The sequence below is a fragment of the Pelmatolapia mariae genome, linkage group LG15 (genome assembly GCF_036321145.2).
Source record: "Pelmatolapia mariae isolate MD_Pm_ZW linkage group LG15, Pm_UMD_F_2, whole genome shotgun sequence".
NCBI classification, from domain to species: domain Eukaryota; kingdom Metazoa; phylum Chordata; class Actinopteri; order Cichliformes; family Cichlidae; genus Pelmatolapia; species Pelmatolapia mariae.
In genome coordinates this window covers 2,674,049-2,690,639 of record NC_086240.1, presented here as the reverse complement: position 1 = coordinate 2,690,639, position 16,591 = coordinate 2,674,049, and the positions used below count along the sequence as shown (strand labels likewise).

Here is a 16,591-nt window from a genome sequence, read left to right as displayed (position 1 = left end):
CCTGTCTCGTACGTATTATGTGGGAATTACTGTTTCCGTGCAGATGATTACATTTTTTAATGATAGGAGATGCTTTTTTCATTTCAAATAGATGAATAGACTTAAAAGACCCAGTTGGACAGTTTCCTTATTTATTTTTTAATTTTTGTATTTTTTTGCCTGAAAGTGCATCATCTGATGTTTTGTTTCACATAAAGGCCCGCAGTAAAGGCTCGCTGGTCGTGGATGTGGTAATTGATTCGCATCATTTAGCACACAATGTCTCTGTGGCGCACTGCAGGTGGTACATTTGGAGCAACATTAGCAGCTGCACCTGCAGTTCACTTTGGAGAAGCAATAACGCTATATGTCTCTGTCTATTATTTACCAGCCAGACAATGCTACCTCATATTTTATTTATTCATCATGTCTGTATGCTGTGAGATAAATCACCTGTCTCCTTCTCTCGACACAGGACATATATATATATATATATATATATATATATATATATATATATATATATATATATATATATATATATATATATATATATATATATATATATATATATATATATTTTTTTTTATTTTTTTTTTTTTTTTTTTTTTTTTTTTTTTTCTTCTGGCATGTAACTAACAAGCAGACGGCAGGACTGACATCCTCGAATATATGTACGTATATATACTAAGGTGTCAATATACCAAGGTGTCAGCAGTCACCAAAACACCAGAAAGTGTTTGACTAAGTTTAGAATAGACGTGTCGAGGTGACACACAGCTTGAAATTTTTAGTGCATGCTGAGCTTTTGAAAACGCAGAGGCACGTCAACACGTACAGATCTGATCCTTCCTGTGTATTGCGCCTTTAAAAAAAAAAAAAATCACTCATTTTGACAGGATTTCACAAAAGCCAAAGTCAAAGTGAAGCACTTAAAGCCCCTTTGGTTGTTAAATAAAAAAGAGAGAGATGACCTGACGGCTATGTGAGTGAATGTGCTGTCCTGAATTACACGACTGCAATTTGCCCCTTTTCATTTAGCTTTCTCGTCTAGCTTATGGAATGTTAGCTGCGCGTATACATATCTAAGCCTAACTGTTTGGCAGCCTAGGGAAGCGTGCTAAATTAATCCTTTTTTCATTTGAAGCTGAAACATTTTGTGCTGGGTGCAGAAAAACCCTGGTCCTGCATTTTTTTCTTCTTTCTTTTTTCCCCACCAGCGACGACTCTCATTCACTCTCCCCATCTGAGCTTTGTTCCATTTGTCTTTTAACACTTATCTTATTTGCTCTTGTTGAATAATTGTTGAATTGAGCAGAATAATGGGTTTGGTATCTTCTGCACTATCAAGCAAGTCTTGTTTTGTTTTTTGTTTTTTACCCAAATGTAGTGGTTCAAACTGCATCGGGTGAGGTATTTTTTTCCCCTCAAAAGAAAAAGGCTCCACCCTAAATTCATGAGCCTTTTATTTTCTCCTTCTCCATCTGCGGAAAAGTCGATAGAAGAGATTGACGCCCGTGTAGATTGAATTTTAATTCTTGTGGTTGCCAGCTGTTGTAGTTTCCCTGAACACATGCAGAAGAAATGGAATAAAACGTCTTCTCCTTTCTTCTCCCGCTGAGGAGATTTGAGTTGCCTGCCATTAAAGATTGTGCTTCCTGCCTCCGGTGCCAGAGGACAGGCTCGTGGCGAGCTGACAGTCGGCCTCCTGTGCTGGAACACTACGCCAGCGGTGCCAGACTCATCAGCTGACCTGCACAAAATCTTACAGTGCAAGAAAATGGAATGGAACGAGAAAAAGGCTGACGTAGTCGTAGATAGAGGGAGAGGGAAGTACAAACTGTTGACTGAATCACTGAAAATGCCAGAGAGGCAGTGGTAGAGAGCCAGAGATTTGTTTGACAATGTTTACCCAGGAGAAGAACAGATCCTCCTGCACTTTAAAACGATCTGTTCGTTTCAGTTTTTCACTGCTTGGAACGTTATGCCGTTGCTCCCTAATCCCCATTTGTAATTAAATGTGTGCTTAGGAAGTGTGCTGGGTTATGTAAACTCAGGCTCTCATTGTGGCACTATGCAGAGCGGGAACGATGGGAGCGCGTTGCATCCATCTTCACCGTACTTTCTGCATCGTGTGACTCGTTTCATTTGCCTTTGCCTCTATATATATAAATTTTTTTTCTTTCACTTCAAGACACAGTCACGGGCAACTTCCTCTCTTCCCTTCGTGTGGTTTTCCTGTCCACTCCCCCACATATACAGAGATAGAACGAGAGCTAGAGCGAGAGAGAGGGAGAACACACAGAGGAAATCAAGCCTTCGGTGTTCGGCCATCTGAGAAATTGACAAGTCTCCAAACCTCTCTCGGCAGCGGGTAGGATGGTTTCCAGAGGGACTTTTTTCTGGATGAAGTAAAAATAAAAAAAGGGGGGAAAAATAAGATTGTACACTGTACTCCTTTGCTGGAGATAATACTTTATCCTCTTAAAGTCTTCGTAGTATTTGAGAATACATAATTTAGCATTTTCTAACAGTACTTTCATGCAGCACGATATTCAAGGACCGATTCTCACATGTTTAATGATTCTGTTATTCGAACAGAGACTCGATTTGTTTCCTCATGCTGCTGTACTTTCATCTCAGTTTGCTGTTTCTTTTTGCCTTTTTTTTTGGTAATCTCTTCTCTTTGTTTATGTTCCCAGCCTGCTCATCTCCACATTGCTCATCCCCTAACAAATCAAATGAGAAGCTGGTGTCAGCAGCAGCTGGCTGCCTTTGACTTTGCTGCCCCCCAATGGCCTGATCCTGGTCTAGTTCACTGCTTTTGTGTACATGCAGGTGTGCTCACGACACATTTGCGGCTCAGACTCGAGGACTTTCTTTGTAGCGATGAGGGAAAGAATAGTGCAACGTTTTTTGAATGTTTGTGAAGCGACGTTTGTCACAACCAAGAGTGCAGTGGTGCACGCCCACTGTGTCAGGAGGAGAATCACACAAGTGCATGGGTGGATTTCTTCCTCCAGAGTCCAATAAAGGTAGCTGCTGTACATTTAATTTGCAAACTCAGTGGTTTGAACACAAAGCAGAAGGTACAGATCCAGAGTACCAGATGTGAGATTTGTTAGATTTACAGCAGTACAAGGTTTTTTCATTTGTTGAACATGTTGCTGGAGTTGCTGGAAATAAATCAGATAAAAATTCTCTCGGCACTGGAGTATAAGCCAGACTTTCAAGGAAGCACAGTGAAAAACCACACTGTGTTCCCCACACGCCATCTAATTTACATATATCTAAGAATTTTACTAGTTGGGCTCTGACTAATAATTCATTTTCTTGATTAATTAATCAGCCGTTTATATTGGCTTGTAAAATGCTAATTTTAATTTCCAAAGCATGACAGCTGTGCAAGGCTCCAAGATGTTAACTTGACAATAAGAAAATCTGTGAAAAGCAGGAAATAATCACAATAGCACGTTAGCAGAGAAGAATAAAGTGGTAAAGGGACTGCTTCTTAAAGAGTACTCTTTTCAGTGATTTCTAATATTCACACTCTGTATCAGAGAGTGACTTCAGCTTAGCATCTTGCCCAACGACATTTGGTATGCTGACTGGAGCAGCCATGGATCAAACCACCAACCGTTCAATTTGTAGATGACCCGCTCGACCTCCTGAGCTACAGCCACTACAAAAACCCAGTGAGGCTCAGTCTCCCGACCCCGGGTTTACAGGACCAGTTCTCTCACTTTATCAGCATTCAGAGGATATTGGTCAATTACGTATCAATTGGCCAATATTAGGTATTTGCCACTACCTGATATTGACTGGCCTATTATGATAATTTATAACCACTGATTAATGACATGGCACTGGTGGACACTGGCTATTCTCTGTCAGAATTTATAAACACCAAAAAATGAAAATTAAAGTAAAGAAGAAACGGGAGAAACACGGTTCCAATGTGTTGTTTGTTGATGTTGCATAATTCGTCCACCAGGGGGAAGGCTGCAGGTTTTGTTTTGTAAACACATGAACAGAACAACCAGCTGATCCAAGCACAGTCAAAAAAGGCAAAGCAAAAACAAGTAATCCACAACTTTATAGTAAGTACTCATAAATAGCTACACTTAATAAATGTTGGGGAAATCTGTTTGCTCCTGTTTGTGTGGCGCCCGAAAGAAAAAAAATAAAGTGGATCTATCCGATTTTTCAATCACCAAAAACTGGTATCGGTCTTCAAAATCCTTTATCAGTCAGGCTCGGGTTGCTTCAAAGTGGCCCTCCATGTATTAGCTTCACACACTCATTCACTCCACAACACTCCCCTTGGGTTAATCTTAGGAACTCGTAAAATTGATCTTTTTCTTTATCCCACACACCCAAACACACCAACGCTAAGCACATTTACTGATGTATCTTTGTCCTCCTTTGCCAGATGCAGTGACAGAACGCACAGTCGAGTTGGGGAAACTCAACAAGGGCAAAACAATAAATCAGACTTATTTTATCAAGAAATTCTCCTTGCAGAGGATCACAGGGGCTACTAGGATCTGCAGAAAACACAATTCTGTGACTTTTTTAAGTTTCTAGTGAGATTATAGTTGTGAGGAATGGCCATTCAGCCTATTCTGATAAATAAGTTTTGTTCTATTGCACGTTTTCAATTCATTACCTGTGTCCATGTCTGTCCCCAAATTATTTGTGTTGATATGTGGCGTGTTCCTTCAGATTGACCTCCTTGGTGGTATATGGACTGCACTGACAGCAGTCTGTGGATGGGTTAATGTAAAGTTTAATGTAAGGTATTCAGACTTTGCAAACTTTGTTTATGTGCGTATACTGTATGAGACCCAGCGTGTGCCCATGTGTGTCGCTATACCAACTAAGCAGGAGTTTTACTCCCATAAATCACTGTGCACTGTCATTAATCATAACTTCAACATCCTTTAGGTCAAATGTAGCCGCTTGGCTTTGAATAATCCATCTTACAGTGGCATAAGCTACCACAGAGACTGTTGCAACTGAGTGCTGTTCCACGACTTATATCACCGGTGGATTTAAGCCAACAACACCGCAGGAATGATTCAGCTTCTATGATGTTTCTGTCCTAAAATACAGCACGGAGTAAATAGTACAATATGATGTCCTTTATAAAATTATACTTGAAATTAAATGTGTAGCAGCTTGTTTCAGATACCAGTGTTATCTGTCACATGTTGATAAAGCTCCACGGATTTACCTCATCCCCGTGTAAAGCCTATTCAATATGTCTGATGCACAAAACCGCTTACTGTTTCATATTGGTGCTACATTAACCCCTGTGATTTTTTGATATTCTGATAGATTCATCTTGGCCTGCTTAGGCTGAGCATGACAGAATATTTAATAATCCCTGCACTGACCTCATCCTGAGTTTTGCTGCCTGAGGGGTGGAGGGGTGTCATTCTTCAGAGTGTTTGCTGTGGACTACTTCTCAAATCTGGGTTGAGATCCAGCATTGTTGTGTAAATTTTTAGGGTTTTTCTGCAAAAAAAAACAAACAAATCAAAAATGGAAAAGAAATGATAAAAAAAGCCTCTGTTGTGAACCACAGTTATTTGTTAAGTCCTCCATTATTTGACTTGTTTTTTCATTGTTCCACCATCAATATTTTAACAGTGGATCAAATGGGTGTTTGTAATTCGAGACGGCTCTCTTTCAGGGAAAAATAACAGAATTCTCTCTGGACTCGGGAGCATTTTGATTTCATTTAAAGCAAATTAGTCTTCAACTGTGAAATACTAATAAAAAAAAATGAACAGGTAATTAAAAACAGGAACAACCACAAAATGATCAAAGATACATTTGATCATAAAAAGGAAAACTTGTAACATGTGGGTCTTTTTTCCTTTTAATTTTAGAGCACTGAAATTACAACATTTATGAATAAACAATGCTAGCTTTTACATCAGCATTGAGCTTTGATTGATGTTTACATTTATTTTTAAACCTGATTCTGGGAGCACAATCCCTTTCTAGTCCTACGGTTACCAACTACTTAGTAGAGTTGGATGTCTCGAGACCACTTTTACGTGGTCTTGGTCTTGTCTTGGTCTCGACGGACTTTGGTCTTGGTCTCGGATCCCTCGGTCTTGTCTCGGTCTTGCTTTCTCAGATCGACATAGTGTTCGGGAGATTTGGAGTCAACCATCGGCGGAGCGGGGGGGTGGCTTACTGGGCTTAAGCCCGGGTCATTTTTTCAGAAGCCCGGGGTCTTTGGAGTGTAATTTGTTTCATAGTTAGATGCCTGACTGACAACTGTATAAAACAAAAACTACACACACTATTCGAAGCACATAGCGCACAGTCATAAATTCCCCCTAATTTTGGTATGATCCGAGCTCAGGAAGCCAGGCAGACAGAGGAGAGCTTAAGTTTAAGCAGGTACCAAAGCAAATCATTGGTACTGTACAAATAATGTAAATATGACGGTGTATCACAAAAGATTGATGTCAAACTGATCACTTGACCCATATTACGTTACTTGCTCTTCGAGTGAATCAACAAATGGCGAAATGAAAAGCCGAACAACAACAATGCTGTTTTTTTTAGAGTCTTGGCTTACATGTGTGTTCAGTTCATATTTTCGGTTGTTACCCTCCACGGCTAAACAAAGCACGGAATCGGTTTCAGTAATGTACTGATGAACACAACAATGGACATAAGGGGCTTCTTTCAAAGAAAAAACTCAGGTAGATGTTATTTTATATATTATCCTTTGTATGTTGTTCAGTATATTTCTATGCAAAACAAGAGGAATTTCAATACACAGCAGTATATTCACAGTTTAAACTAGATATTTACATACACTTTAGGGAGAAAACATAAAAACATTTTTCTTTTACTGTTAAACATCAATTTAGAGTAAATTTGTTTTGTTTTAGATAAATAAATATTGAAATATCTTTTGAATTAGTTAAATGTCAGAATAAAGAGAGAGAGAGAGAGCTGTCTATTTTTTATCACTTTAATCAAATTTAGGAGTACATATACACTAAGTTTATTGTTAATTAATAAGAAAACTCCAGACGATTCCATTCTGAGCTTAAGAAGCTTCTGATAGGTTAGTAGAGTCCATGTGAATAAATTGGTGGCACACCTGTGGATGCATATAAGGCACCCCCAAAACACAGAGCCTGTTTCTTTGACATGGGAAAATCAAGAGATATCAACCAAAACACCAGGAAAAGAATTGTGGACCTCCATAAGTGTGGCTCAATTAGTTTTGATTCTGGTTCTGTCTTGATTAAGTCCTAAGTAGTCCTGATTTTGAACTGTTGTAGTCCTGTTTTAATTCCGGATCAGTTCTGGGTCTGGTTGAATTGGGGTTTAGTCCTCGTGTCTCGATAAAGCCCTGATTTTGTTCTGCCTTGCTGCTTAATTAAAAAAATAGTTTAAGGTGTCCTGCATATGTGATATATATATATTTTTTCCTATATGAAGTCATTCTTTTTTGAACAAAACTCAAAACACAGCCTAATAAATCTTTCAGTCATTTCAAAAGCATCAGCTCTAAGAGCCGTGCTTAGAGAGTGCTTTGTAGTGAATCAGAAGAGCCGACTCCCATTGAGCGAGAGCCGGCTCCTCACTTAATTTCCTTTGGCTGCTCAGCTCTCACACAGTGGCTCAGCTATGCTCCAATCCCTCCATATTGTGGCCAATCACATACAAGGATATAGGATAATATCATTATGTGAAAAACAGAGAGCGTGAGAGACGCGACAGTCAAGTGGAGCGTGCGTCTGTCCTCTCAGTAAGTGAGTGAGACAGTAGACAGCGGTGAGGAGGGCTGTGCGAGTGCATCGCAAAAATACATAAATATGCCTGACACCCGTAAACGAAGCAGCATCTGGCTGCAGTTTAAAGACTTTTTTGTCTCGGTCTTGGTCTTGTCTCGACTTGGTCTCGGTCTTGGTTTAGGCGTCTTGACTACAAGTCTACTACTTAGTAATAAATGTCCAATTTCTAACCAAGAAATAGTCTCTTTTTCTCAATTAGGAAGTGGTGAAGATCAAAAATTAAATAAATAAAACTGAATGCTCATGGCAAAAGAGTATTCAGTTAGCATTAGCCACGAATTTGGCTAATACTATTAAAAGCGTTGACTAGCAAACCAATTAAAGTAAATCTGGCTAACAGCAAACCAAACTTGATAATTTAGTTATTATAGTATAGAAATTATTAAAGCAAAAACTCTCTTACAATTTTTTTCCATTTAAACAAAGGCATTTTTTTTCTTTATCCCCTACTTGCAACGTTATGACATCACACCAACAATTGGTCAGCTGTAATATTGATCTGGGACCAACATTATTATGATAATGGAGGAACAACGCCAGCACGGGTATGTCTGATACAGCGTCTATATGACAGGTACTGCCCCCTGGTGGCCATTAAAAAGAGTGTAGGTTTAAATTCCTCCGTTTTGGCTTTAATTTTCAGGTCTTGAAGCTTCAAGTCTTCTAAGCTGAACTAAAGTGTAACATGTGAATTATTTTTCTTTCGTAATGGTATTCCTTTATTTAGTAGAATTATGAAGGGGGAGTTTGCTTATAAAGTAACACAGTGAAACACAGTGCATCTAAATTTTGACATTAAAACAAACACTGTTGTAAGTGATCAGTGACATTTAGATCAGCACACTTACAAAATCCCTCAGTGATATTTCCAAGGTCATTTGGGCTTTGAGGGAAGTCAAGTATTGGCTATCATGTAGTAAAACATTCAAACAGGAACGACAGGATTGAAGTCACTTTGTTGGATACACTTTGTGACTTAATGTAAGGACACACTAAGAGCTTCATACTTGATCAGTCTCTAATGAATGCACAATATTTCAATTATTTAAAGTGCTTTGTTCTTTTGTTTTGCAGAGACTTTGGATTATTCAGCTAGAGCATCCTTTAAAAGTATAGTCTTGTCTGTTGGGATATTTTTGATGGTTCTGGTTATAGCGGCACTTTATGTGCGTGTGCAAATAGTGACTCACATGGCGAGGATTACTGTGGATAATGTCCACAGCCAAGATTCTCTACTTTCAAGTGGAGGCATTTTATGCATACATAGAGTACACAAACACTCGGCTGTGGATGCGCGCGAAAAACACACTGAGACACACTTAGTGCCCGTAAGATTCTTTATCAGTGTCCTTATCCTTGCTGTCAGGATGACGATATGATTTTTGAACTTTAAAGACTCTTGACAGCACGCTCTACATTGTGTGCCCGTGCACGCACGTGTGTGTAGGAGAAGAGTTGACAGGCATTCACATGAAACACCACAATGACAGTCAAGGCCCTTGTTGGATTGTTTATCAAAACAAAGACTTGTCACTCCGTTAGGGGGAAAAAAAAGATTAGATAACGCAACAAAGTTACAGCCGAGGCAAGTAAATAATGGAAATGGTGGGAGAGGAAGAAAACAGATTGAGAAGGACTGATGTGTGTATGTGTTTGTGTGTGCGCGAGTGTGCCAAGCACACGCGTGCATGCCGAAGAGATTTGCCTGGCTTACTCCCCGCTCCATACTCTGAATATTTGTGGAGTTTTTCACTTAATAGCTTTCCTCCTCCTCCGTCTTCTGCTTCGGTTGGACTGCTAATTATGTAAAGTGCGGGGCTCATTGGAAAGCACACACATACACGTTGCGCACACAAACACACACAGAGTGACAAGCAGCGGCTTAATTACCATCTGAAATGACATCCTCATTGCCGCTGATATCTCTCTTAAGAAATACAAAATTACAGAGAAGAGCGCGCTGTAGCTCCAACTGTGCCCCTCTATTGTGCGTGCCGTTGATGCTGTATAGTCACGCATGTTTGCCACACTCACCATGTGGCTGTATTGAGTGCAGTCACCTGCAGTATCTCACTGATGCGCATTATTAGCTTTGCACTTGGCATGAATGACAGTGATTATAGAAGAAGTTGACTGAATATTTTCGGTTTTTACCATATCTAAAGTGGCGTTTGGTTCAGCTTCTTCTTCGCTTCTTCCTAACTCTGTTCTTGCAAAGGGAAATACTTGAGCTTTGCAGAATCCCACAGTGTTCTCATAACTTACTGTTATACATTAGTTAGACAAATAAACAGCTGCAAAGACTGAGGATTGGATTTAAAAGGAAGTTTTGATCTTGTACAGCCTGACACCAGGTTTTGTAGGTTTAGCGCTCGTTCCTGTTGGAATAATAAACCTGCACACATGGAAGAGGCGGAGCTGGGTGAGATCTAAAACATCTGTGAGAGATTTGATGTGCTGAGAAGTGGAAGCAGTCTGGTGAACCTCCAAATTATCTTGCTCTGGGGAGAAAACAAAGGCTTAAAAGTAAAAATGTCAGTCATGCGTGCACACCATTAACACAGATTATTACTGATGTTTTGACCGATTTCGCTTTTGCTCCTACCTACACATGAAACAGGTTGGCCCAGCAACCTACTGCTGTGTCTAACCTCATGTTGTTCTCTCCATTTCAAAGCCATTACTTTGGAAAATAAAATAACCGATGAAACACAGTTGTATTTAATCTCATTATTTATCTAAACCTGGACTAATCACACATTAACCCCTTTGGTGTTGACGCAACACGCTGACATCCCATCACCTGAAAGAGAATTGCACCTTGTTAAAAAAATATCATCCCACGCCAATAGGTTCAGTTTGACAAAGGCAGGGTGACTGTTCCACAGCACAGAAGTGTGCCACTTGGGCTTTTGTTTTACGAACAGGAAGATGTGCTCAGCACTGCAGAGCTGGAGGCAGGACACCAGTATGAACCTAGAAAGGGGGACGCTGAAAAGTGGAATAAAAATTCAGTGACCAAAACAGGTACGGCTGCAAGGCTGGCCTTAAAAAAATGCATTTTGCTCCTTCCACTACTGCTGTAGTTAAAAGTTATAGTCCAGCAGTATGTTCATGCATTGAGGCTGAAAGGCAGCAGCACAGAACAGAGTGCGCATCACACTGATTAAGTCCAATATAACATGAAAAGGAAGTACAGGGGTGAACGTGGGTTGCAAAGTGGCTTGCAGATATGCAGCAGCTTTGAGGAGCTCAAGGATATGAGCTGAGCTATTAGCTGATGTTGAGATTACAATGAGTAAGTGAACATTTTTGGTCAGTGCCTCTTGCTGCTGTTATGTGTTATGGTATAGGTCAGTTGGACCACTATTATTACTTGAAAGTGCTGAATGACTGAGAGGCAGGAATTTTCTCCTGTCAGTCACACGCTGTCAGTTACCTTGGGAGTTTGCACTTTATTCTATTTGTGTCTTTTCCTCACCCCTTTCCCCTCTTGGACCTATCCTCAGTAGTTCCAATCTAAGCAGGTGGGCATCTTTAAAATGAGCCCAGCCTTTCTTTGGGTAAGGCTTTTCTGCCTCTCAGTGCAGCTAAAGACCTTGGGACAGTGGGAATAAAACACAGCAAACAGTCAACTAAAAGCCAGACTTTGAAACATCATTTCAAAGTCAGTGGAAACAATTTAACACAATCCCGAGCCACATAAGATTGATTCATGTTAGAGTGGATAACACAGAAAGGGTTCTGTTATCTAGTCCAAAATATTCATATGTTTAGGGTTTACAGAATTTTGTATTGCGTTTACATACATTGATTGACAGGTGGAGAAAGATATGGACAGTGAATAATTAGAACTGCTGGAACAGATGAACAAAAGGCAAAGCAAATAAAATATGGTGATTTAAAGGCTTTTTCAGTCATGCTAATATTGTGGCACAAGGAAGGGATAGTAACGGTGGGTCTGCCAATTGCTCACTTAATACTTCAGATAACCATGAAATTTTGTAGTGACATTCATGATTCCCTGCATTAGTGTTTTTATACAAGCAAGCAAGCAATAGGGCCCACAATGTGCTTGACAGAAATGTGCAGCAGACAAAACCAGAATGCAATGCAATAGAAAACAAAATAAAAGAAGACGTGAAATAAAAGAATGTGAAAAATTAACGGAACGCTTTCATTTCAAGCAGTGCAAAAATAAAAAATTCATTATGCATAAAAGCAGAGCTGGTGCCAGCAGTATTAGCCAAACACTTACATAAACGGATACGTCTGTAGTTGACTTTTGGAGGAATCCACACAGCGAACACAGTCAAAGCATTTCTGTGAGGGACTGAGTACAGTTTTTCCATTTTTGACATAAGAGTGGGAGCTGAGGAGGGATGTTAAAGGAATGTGGCCTGACTGGAAAGACTTCTGTGTGAAGGTGACAGTTTTAAACTGACTCCTGAAAACAGCAGGGGTGGCAAAGGAGCAGCATTGTGAATTGCCTGCAAGCGATCCATGCCAGATGTACTAAGCTAGTCATTATGCTAGTCAGTATAGATCAACATGAATGCATGTATGCACATATCTCTGCCTCTTCTGTTGAAATTGTATTGCTCTGTTCTTAGAGTGGAAAAATAGAGTGGAAAGATTGTGCAAGACCAAATTAAAGCTATTGAGGTTTCTCAGGTGGCATCATGGTCGCTTTGCTCGAGAGCTGTCAACTATATTGAAGGGAGTAGAACAGCCAGTCAATTGGGAAAATGTGCATCCCCTGACTGGTTGGCTATGGTTCCTGGAAGTGGCTGGCTGTCACTGGCTGAAGGAGGTGCTGCATCAAAAATGCATTGGCATTTGCCACAGTTGCTTCTACTTTTTTATGCTCGCTACTAGCTTAGAAGTAGTACAACTTGAAAAAGTGTGACGCAATTTGGAAATGGAGAAGGTTTACTTTCTAGTAAAAGCTCAGCCTCAATTGCTGCAGTCAGCGTCTTTAAAAAAGGTAATCAGTCTTCATTTCTTATTTGTTATTCATTTTTCACTCCTTCACTACAGCTCAGAGACTAGCTGGCAAGCTAGCAGCAATAGCTAGCTAGCAAACAAAGCAATCAGGAGGTTTTTGCCAGCCAGTGAGGAAATACACATTTTTTTCTCAAGCAAATATTGGTTGCCAAGAGTTCGCAGACTGATATCTATGCCTGTGTGATTGGGGACCTTCTTCATTTGATGCTGCACTATCACCATGATTGTCACATGTAAAAACTGGCGCATGGTCACATGTCTTCGAAACGTCAATTATGGCTGTAATGTCAAAATGTTCTTTAGGCCTATCTCCATGTGGTTGGGAAGAACGCACATCAGCATAACTATGCAGTTTTCTTCACTGTTGTCTGTTGTGTATTTCTGCCACTTATTGGTTCCAGCGGGGCAGAATCCAACAGAACACTATTTCAGACCTTGCAATTAAAGAGAAAGAGAAAAAGAAAAGAAAGTTGTTCACTAAGTAACATGTTCACTTTTAATAATGGCTCCATAGCATCCCACTGCCATATCTGCAAACATCTGGGAAAAAGTTCAAACTTAAATCTGTTTCAACTCCAGACTGGACATCATAGTTTGTTTCAAAGGGTGCTTTTTATGTTCTCCCTGGTTGCAGATTTATTCTCACCTCATTTTATTTACTTTTTTCCCTTCTACTGTGAGACCAGGACCAGACCTGGCTCACAAATCAATACATGCACTGCTAGTTAGGACATCCATTTGTGGTACGTATGCATGTGTGGATGTGTTTTTTATGTGTACGCACAAGTGAGCAGAGGAGATACAAAGAGGTAGGGAGCCAGGGCAATTTAAAATTGGGAAGAACAATGTTGAGCCAAGGTTTCATTATCCTCCAGGCTACTGTACCCACACAGTCGACAGCTTGTTCATAGAATAGATTTTTACAACAGCCCTAAGAGCAACACAGACGAAAGTGGGATTTTTATAGCAGTGTGCTGTTTGGTGGGATGAATGGTTGAGTGATTTCACACTGCTTATACATGAATTTTGCAACACATCACACAAATTTTGACATTTAGGTGAGGAAAAATCCAATATTACTTATAATGCATTACCTTTTGCATGGGTAAACATTCGCCTCTAAATATCGACCTGGAAATGGCACCTTAGTCTGTAGTTGAACGCAGTACGTGACAAGGGAGATTTCATCGTTTACATGTACAAACAGTCTCTGGTGTGATGCTCCAAAAAAACCCTCTCACCCCCAGCCTCGGCCCCCCCAACCACCACCACACACACACACACACAGCCAAATGGTGGTGCATTTCTTAGGCCACGGGGCTATTTTTTCTTTTAAAAGCTGAGGTGTCAAAACAGGTATTTCATGGTTGGATACCCTTTTTAATCTGTCTCTCTCTCCCCAAGAGGCTTCCACTCTGCTGACAGTCTTCCTCTTTCTCCACCACACTCACTCAGGCTTTCTCAAAAGAATAGAAACAGAACAGTGTGGCCCAGCAGCCATCAAACCCTGTTTGTATTGTCTCTATTTAACTGCAAAATATTTTATATTATTCAGCACGGAAAGGTAGTTTTTATATGGTGTTAGCATATGACTGATTTTACATTTACAAAACGAGATCCTGTGATGAAAGTAAAGGCATCATCTAGCTAGCGCACATAGTGGGGAGTTGCCGGGGAAAGGAGGAAGTAGCATGATGATTTAATTTTCTGCAGTCTGAGCAGCATGTGTGTGACACTGACTTGTCAGCTGATGGATGATAACTACAGCAACTACAGCTGCAACTAGGCATGAGGGACGTGTGTGTGTGTGTCTTAGTTCCAAAAAATGAGCGCATGCAAGAATTCCTGTTCCAAATTTTAAAGTGGATGCTCTTTTCATAACAGACCATACATAGTGGGGTATATCAACCAAAAACCAAGAAAACTGGATGTCCACAGAATCGGTTTCTTCCATTCCAACCTCCTCAAAACAATGAGACAAGATTGTAGACCTGCACAAGGCTGGAGTGGACTACAAGATCATCAGCAAGAAGATCGCAATCTCTCAGTATCTGCAAGGTCCTCCTACTTAATGGATAGACCTGTCTTTACATTTTCCAGTGAACTTGAACTTGATATGATTCAGACAAGGCTTATGAGAAAGTGCTGTGGTCAGATGAAACTCAACCCGCTGTGTCTCGAGGAAGAGGAATCCTGAGTATGACCCAAAGAACACCATCGTCACAGTCAAGCACAGAGGTGGAAACATTATGCTTTGGGGCTGTTTTTCTGCATGACTTCATCGCACTCAGGAACCAGTGGAAGAGGCCATGTAAATCTTGGATGAGAACCTTTTTCCGTCAGAGACAGCACTGAAGATGGATGTAAATGGGTCTTCCAACATGACAATGACCCAAAACATACTTCCTACTACATTTCTTGTAGTTGCTGAAAAACTACAAGAAATGTCCTTGCCAACACAGTTTTCTACTCCAATTATTGAGCAGTCAGTGACCTGCAAATCAATTCATATCCTTTATGTAATATGATTTTCTAGATTTTTGGTTCATATTCTGTTTCTCTCCATTAAAATGAAACTGCCATAAACATTAGAAATTGTTCATTTCTTTGTAATTGAGCAATCTTACAAATTCATGCCGGGATTAAATAAATATTTCTCCCACTGTATTTGTTTACTTTCAGGGCACACATTTTTTTTGTAGATTTCATCTCCTGGTGCATAAACAGCTGTCTGAAGGAGGTGAAACATATGGAATGATTTGATATTTTGTGCCATTTATCATGTTATCTCTTGTTTCTGCACCCACGCGCTTGCCCGCGTCACTTTTGCTAATTAAATTAAATCCGCTAATTAAAGGTGTGTTTAATATTTAATATTTATGTCGAGTCGAGATCAGCATTTGAGCTTTCTTGTGTATTTTTGTTCCCACAGAGGCGTCAATATTGTCTTATGACGGGAGCATGTATATGAAGGTGGTGATACCTAACATCATACACACTGAGGCTGAAGACGTCTCCCTCCGCTTCATGTCCCAGCGAGCGTTCGGCCTGCTCATGGCCGCCACATCTCGTGATTCTGCAGACACGCTGCGGCTCGAGTTGGACAGCGGAAAGGTCAAGCTGACGGTCAACCTAGGTATCGTATTAGCCGTCACCTCTCTTCCAGTTCTTGGGGTGGCCTTCCTGTTTCGGTGTTTCTGTTCTTTTTGTAAAGATTTTCTTTATGGTCCAGACCTTCTATCAGACCTAACACATACTAAACCCGTTTTGTAGTTTGTCTTTGTAGTTGCATGGATTGTTTTTGACTTGCCTGGACTGTAAGTTTTTATGCCTTGTTGCGAAGATGTCTTTGTAGATTTTTATATCCATCAGTCTAACTCTTAACACACTTATCCATGCACCGCAGCACATCTTTTGAACTGGTCGTAGATCACTTTAGTCATGCCCATTATTGTGCACAAATGGATTTTTTTTCCAAAGACACGCATTTCACTTTTGAATGATTTCAATAGATGGCATCTCTGACACATGCATTAATTCAAATACACAAACACTTCACTTTATCTTCTGCCATCTATTCTCAACTGCAGGTAGGCGTTACTGCATTGTAGTGCTGCCCTGATAGTTTGCATTTTTATCATGTGGGTTTGTTTCTTTGTCCGTTTTATTTGATTTGATTTCCCTCATGATAGCAGGTTCATGTTTCTCTCCATCCATTAGTAACCCTTGGTCTAGCTGGCATCTCCCATGCCTTGTTCAAAGATGGCACT

The 16,591-nt window shown here is 40.2% G+C and overlaps 1 protein-coding gene across 11 annotated transcripts in view; it reads left to right on the top strand.

Annotated features, from left to right (window-relative positions):
- Nucleotides 1-16,591, top strand: part of nrxn3b (neurexin 3b) — a 314,465-nt gene that overhangs the window by 111,579 nt on the left and 186,295 nt on the right. For all 11 annotated transcript variants that reach the window (XM_063496537.1, XM_063496538.1, XM_063496541.1 and 8 more), the window contains one exon: nt 15,754-15,957. In XM_063496537.1, coding sequence (XP_063352607.1) covers nt 15,754-15,957 — 204 coding nt within the window. The remainder of the gene's footprint in view (nt 1-15,753; nt 15,958-16,591) is intronic.